Source organism: Dipodomys ordii, unplaced genomic scaffold (assembly GCF_000151885.1).
Source record: "Dipodomys ordii isolate 6190 unplaced genomic scaffold, Dord_2.0 Scaffold32, whole genome shotgun sequence".
In the NCBI taxonomy this organism is placed as follows: Eukaryota; Metazoa; Chordata; class Mammalia; order Rodentia; family Heteromyidae; genus Dipodomys; species Dipodomys ordii.
This window is the reverse complement of record NW_012267248.1, coordinates 16,401,742-16,407,717: the sequence shown is the minus strand read 5'-3', so window position 1 is coordinate 16,407,717 and position 5,976 is coordinate 16,401,742. Positions and strand designations below refer to the sequence as shown.

Genomic DNA, 5,976 nt, shown 5'->3' with positions numbered 1-5,976 from the left:
AGACTGGAATCTATTATCTAATAGAGTACATGTATGGAAATTTCCCCTTTTTACATCAAATATATGTTAACTTAAAAAAGTTCTGTTAAGGTAAGCCTTTTTATTATGAAAACAAAAAACATAAAACAACAACAAAAAAAAGCAGCAACAGGTAAAACTAAAAGCAGGTACATACCTGTTACATTTGTTTGCAATATTTTGAAGACATTACTGATCCCAATTGAGAGAGAATTTGAGTAAAAATTCCTAAGGGCTGTAGCACTGGCTTCCAAAGTAATCTGTATTGATTCTGTGGGAGTAAGTAGAGGAAACATTAGGACTAAAGCAGTATTGTCTGATACTTCTGTAATGGTGATAAGGCTTCATTATTGTGCTATCAGACAGAGTACTGAGGCACTGGTCATAGGAGATTGTTAAATTTATGTCAATCATAACATACATATTAGTAACTAGTTTGTTGCTATCACAGAAAACAATGCCAAAATATTTATACAAATTTTGTATATATGTACTTAAATAGCACATGTCACAGAACAATATACACTGGCTTATCTACAAGTTTCTGAAGTAGAAAAGTTTATGTAAACTCAATTGCTTTAGTAAACAATTTCTTCTAACAAAGTCTATGTCCTATATTTTATGACTTAGTTAAAATGGTTATCATAGCCTTTTGTGCTCTTTGAAAAAATTGCTAATACAAATGAGGCAACTTGGAGCCTAGCTAATAAAATGACACTAGAATTTTATCCATTTTATGTGTAAATGAACTGATCAAAAGAACTTTTCTCAGAATAGTGGTACAATAATACTACAGAAAAAAAAATTAAAAGCTAAAAAGTAACTTAATACAGTACATTTTCTTTTGAATTAGATAGAAAAGTAGATTCAGAAATACTAAGGATTACAGAGGAAATAAAAAGCTTTGCTTGTAATACATGTAAGGCAGTCTTCTTCTTAATTTAGCAATATCATATTACAAACTAAAAGAAGATTTTTAGCAGTGTAGCCAAAGATTAATAGCTGTTGAGTTGAATGGTGAAAAGGTTTCATTTTAAACAGGTCAAGTGTTTACAAATGCTTTCATTGTACAAATTAAGCTTTTCTACTCACCAAGTCCCGGTGGTATGTTCTTGGCTAAATGATAAAGCCATTTAACTCTAAGCATCCAATCCTGATTGGTTGCTCTTTCTATGAGCAAATTAACAGCTAGGGTCAAAACATGTGGTTCATCAATCCAGTAAGGATCTAGTTCTATTGCTCTGAATTTTAGGTTCTCAGGGTTAGAAGACTGCATAATTCTCTCCAAGTCTTCCAAGGTAAGAGGCTGACTCCTATATTTTAATGGAAGAAGTAAAGTTAGTATTAAAACAACTTGCTCTATCACATCTGACCAAGAGAAAAAATAATTATAGAAATATTTTGTCACTGGACAATTAAAACATATACTTAGGTCTGGGAGTATAGTTCACTAGTAGAGAACATGATTGGTATGTGCAATGCTCTAAGTTCGATCCTGTGTATGAGTGTGTATAAAAAATAAAGGAGTGATGGTAATAGTTAAAATATGACAGTTGGCAAATACTCATGCAATGTTGGGGTTGAATATATTATGTTCTGCCCATTATTACAAAATCAAAACCAGCCAAAACCCAGACACACACAAGCTCTGCTGACCTCACCCAGCTGCTGGTTTTCACACTCATCCTGTTGAGGCAGTGTGCCAGGATCTGTCCATCACTTCGGACAACAGATAGGTGAGAATCTTCTGTAGCAAACAGAGCTGATGGAACAGAATCTGGCCACAACCCTGTGGCTAGAATGCAGTTTCCCCAGGTTTTCCGTGCTTGCAGAGAAGAAACACATTTTTCCAGCAAAACCTTTACAAGCTGTAAGAATTAAAATACAGAATATGCAGGTATGAATTAAGTGTTGCTACCAAAAATGCTAGCAGAAAATGAAATGATAGCTTCCAAAGTTCACATTACTGTTTCCCAAATCTTAGAAATACTCTTCGAAGTATACTACAAGTTAAGATCTACTTTTGTTAATTACAGATCAGTTTCAAAAGAAGAATTTTTTTTTTTTCAAAGGTGACAAAGGAGTCTTTATTAGGCAGCAACCATCCTGTCCTGGACTTTGGTGTTTCAGAACTAAGAGCAGCCCTGGCCTTTCGTGGGGCAGGGTTTATAAAGGCAAAAGCCACATGCAGGTGGTGAGGTGGTTTCTCAAGCAAGCAAACTGATTCACAGAAAGTAAATTTGCTGTTAGCCTTATCATAAGCAATTTCATAAGGTTGCATCCTGGCGCCATTAGGGGCGGGAGCACTTCTGCAGCTGCTGCTGGACCCAGCACAGGGAGTCAGCATTCTACTGATGCAGCTGCAGGCTAGAGATGTTGTTAAGTTTGGGGCTTGGGGGTCAACAAATGGTCAGAACTGTCTGATAGCCTGATTTCATGGAAATGGCTGAGGGCTAAGGATGGAGGTTGTTGAGCAAGAATGGCATCCTGTAAGTTATATCTAAAACTGGGTTTCAAAAGAGCAATTTTTACATTCAAGCTATCTTCTAGAAAGGAAGGACCTGAATACCAGATCTTTACTGGAGCAAATTTGCAGGGGTTAGGTCTCCCAGGTCATTAAAGATGCTTTCTATATAAAAATAATTTCCCTCTCCTCAATAATATAGCATGTTATTGCTAGAAAGCTGTGTGGAACATATCATAGTACCTTCTGATTTGTTGCTGAATGCTGAGAGCGGACATACATTTCCCAGCATGCCCCTGAAAAGGCTTGGTCTAAGCTTAGCCCACGCTGCAGGTATTGCACAATGAGTACAGCTGTCTGAATTAGAGTAGTCACAGAAGAGGTTGGAGAACCTATAAAAAGAAAATACTGTCACCTGTAAGTTATTCTTTAAAACCTCTGAAGAAAATAAGATAAAGTCTGCCCTTATATCAAGTCTCCTTCTACTCAAACCCAGTTAAATATGTATTTTTAAAAAATTGTAAGTATAATGTAGACATTTCCTAGGGTAACAACAGATTTGTGTTCCTATCTCCTATCTGGACACTTTCTCTGTTGTGTACTATGGTAGACTCCTTCACAGGTATGATAATGACAGTCTTGTTGCACGTATACTTAACCTGAAGCTGACACACTGAAAGTGGGCAAATCACATGGCCTTATAAAAAACTACAGGATTTGAAATTCAAACAGATACTATGTTGAAATCACAGCTGTTATCATTACCAATTAATTCTGACAAGTGACTGAAACAGTTTGCTTTTAAAATAGGAATGTGCTTCACACAGCTAAGCAAATGGAACAGAACTGTACCAAAGACAGAACACTCAAAAAAGCATTAGATTTATTACTGATCCTGTTATGCAGAACCAGAGCTATTGTTCTCAATCAAACTTTGCACATTACCTACCTTCTTGAGGCCCATCACGTCCTTAGATAAGAAACGCAAAAACTCACAAATTACAAATCACAAAAAATCTAAAACTGAATCACTCAAACAATGGAATCTGGTTGGCTGCATGATTTACTTGGGAATCATTTAGCACACTGATTCTGTTGCCTTACCCTGATACTCTATGTATCTACAACTTACTATCTGCAATTTAACAGGCTTTCCCAGTATGTCTACTTCCATGGACACTATGTAAAAACATGAGGTAACATCAAGTTTTACAGGATTTAAACTCTCCAGAGGCCTAGAGGTTAAGTGCCTCACCTACAAAAGTCCTCTGGATCTCTGCGTGGAAACCCAGTATGATGTCACACACACTGTCTCCCACCAACCCAAGGCTGTGCAGCAGAACTTTCATGTCCATGTTGTCTGGGATAATATCATCCCAATCTCCTGAAATGTAGATTTCAAGTCCACGATTTCTCATAGCTCGAGATATTTCTCCATGAATTGGATCCATAGAAAGAAAAAGCCTAATAAAATTGCAATTAAGAGAAGAGTTAAATCCCAGTGTAAACAACAATGTAACCTAGAAACATTTGGTGAAGTTATATATAGCTTATCTAAAGGGAGTTCATCAAGGAAAATTAAGATACAAATACCTGAAATTGGGATGTGGAGTAATTGTGGGAGTAGATCCATCTATTAGTCCTCTCTCATTAATTGTAAGGACACCTCCAGGTTCGAGCAAAGCATTCAAACGATCCAAGACTGATGGGCTGCACAGACAGAATTCAAATGGCAATGGCAGAGAAGTGGACATGCTCCTTAGTTCTGTTCTCCTTGCTCAAGCCTCCAAATGTTCTGACCTGCAACTTTCACTCCCAGAGATTATACCTCACATAGGACTATGATCTCTTTCAAGAGTAACTATTCTATCTAACCCCCACTGCCCAATACACACAGTCGTATCTTTATTCAAAGTAAATTAACTCAATTAAATAAATGAAATAAAAGAAAATTCCAGGCTGGGAAGGTGGCTCAGTGGTAGAGCGCTTGCCTTGCATGCCTGATGCCCTGGGTTCTATTCCTCAGTACAACATAAGCAGAAAGAAAAAAAGCTGGAAGTGGAGCTATGGCTCAAGTGGTAGAGCACTAGCCTTGAGCTGAAGAGCTGAGGGACAGCGCCCAGGCCCAGAGTTCAGGCCCACGACCAGACCCCCCCCCCAAAAAAAAAAGAAAAAAAAGAAAGAAAATTCCCTATACTACACAGGCTTTCCCCCCTTCTAGCCTCAACAAGAAACATTGAGTAAAAACATCAAGAAAGAAAAGCCACAAGGTGTAGTAATTGTGTGTATATAGCTTGAACTCAGGACCTCTTACTCTCAACTAAGCCTTCTTGATCAAGGCTAGTGCTCTACCACTTTAGTTTTGCCTTCAGTCCTGTAGTAGCTTCTATTACACCAATGAAACAAGCAGTCGTTTTGTACTTGTGTATTTCTTTATACTAGGATCATATGTGATATATGATCATCTGACTTGTAGTCATCACTGATACACTTATAAAATGCCTTGTATCAGAATCTACATTTCAAAAATCTTATTTAAAAATGACTTTAACAAATGAAGACTTCTGATATTAAATAAAAAAGGCTTAACTCATGATATTGCGGCAATTTTGTTAGTGTATGCTTCAGCAGTCTCATGGCAAAATACCATAACCCCTATTACTAGTCAAGATAAACAAAGGGCTGGGCAATAGTGGCTCACACCTGTAATCTTAGCCACTACGAGGCTGAGATCTGAGGATCACAATTCAAAGTCATCCTGGGCAGCAGAGTTTATGAAACTCTTATCTTTAACTAAGTACCAAAAAAAAGCTTGAAGTAGAGCTGTGGTTCAAGACGTAGAATGCCAGCCCTGAACAAAAAAGCTTAGAGACGGGGCTGGGAAGGTGGCTCAGTGATAGAGCACTTGCCTTGCATGCATGAGGCCCTGGGTTTGATTCCTCAGCACCACATAAGCAAAAGGAAAAAAGCCAGAACTGGCGCTGTGGCTCAAGTGGTAGAGCGCTAGCCTTGAATTGAAGAGCTGAGGGACAGTGGCCTGGCCCAGAGTTCAAGCCCCACAACCGGACCCTCCCCCCCCAAAAAAAAAGCTTAGAGACAGTGCCCTGGCCCTGAGGTTCAAGACCCAGAACTGACGAGTGCACGCTCACGCACACACACACACACAGAGACACAGAGAAACAAAGGATTAAAAATAAAAACCTGTCATATAGGTTTCTACTTTACTAAACCTGACACCATTAGGCATACTGGTAAATGAACATAAGGTTCTTACTTGCAGAAGTTAACATTGTCCATGAGAAGCCAGTCTCCAGATTTCAGGGCCTGAACTAACATGCTGTCAACCCATTCAAATGCTCCATGGCTGCAACCATTGGCAGACTGTGTAAGCTTCACTCCAAAACTTCGGAAATCTTCCACAAGTTTGGCAAACTCTATAATAACAAGGGCAATGTAATATCAACATCCATAGTGCTAAATTTCAAACCAAGGTA

General features: G+C 38.4%; 1 protein-coding gene across 1 annotated transcript in view; it reads right to left on the bottom strand.

Moving 5' to 3' along the window:
* The window catches only part of Mdn1 (MDN1, midasin homolog (yeast)), a 161,743-nt gene that overhangs the window by 67,058 nt on the left and 88,709 nt on the right, over nucleotides 1-5,976 (bottom strand). Inside the window, 7 exon segments of the mRNA XM_013016634.1 lie at nucleotides 176-289; nucleotides 1,111-1,331; nucleotides 1,675-1,886; nucleotides 2,726-2,874; nucleotides 3,738-3,946; nucleotides 4,076-4,192; nucleotides 5,757-5,916. Of these exon segments, the coding sequence (XP_012872088.1) occupies nucleotides 176-289; nucleotides 1,111-1,331; nucleotides 1,675-1,886; nucleotides 2,726-2,874; nucleotides 3,738-3,946; nucleotides 4,076-4,192; nucleotides 5,757-5,916 (1,182 nt within the window).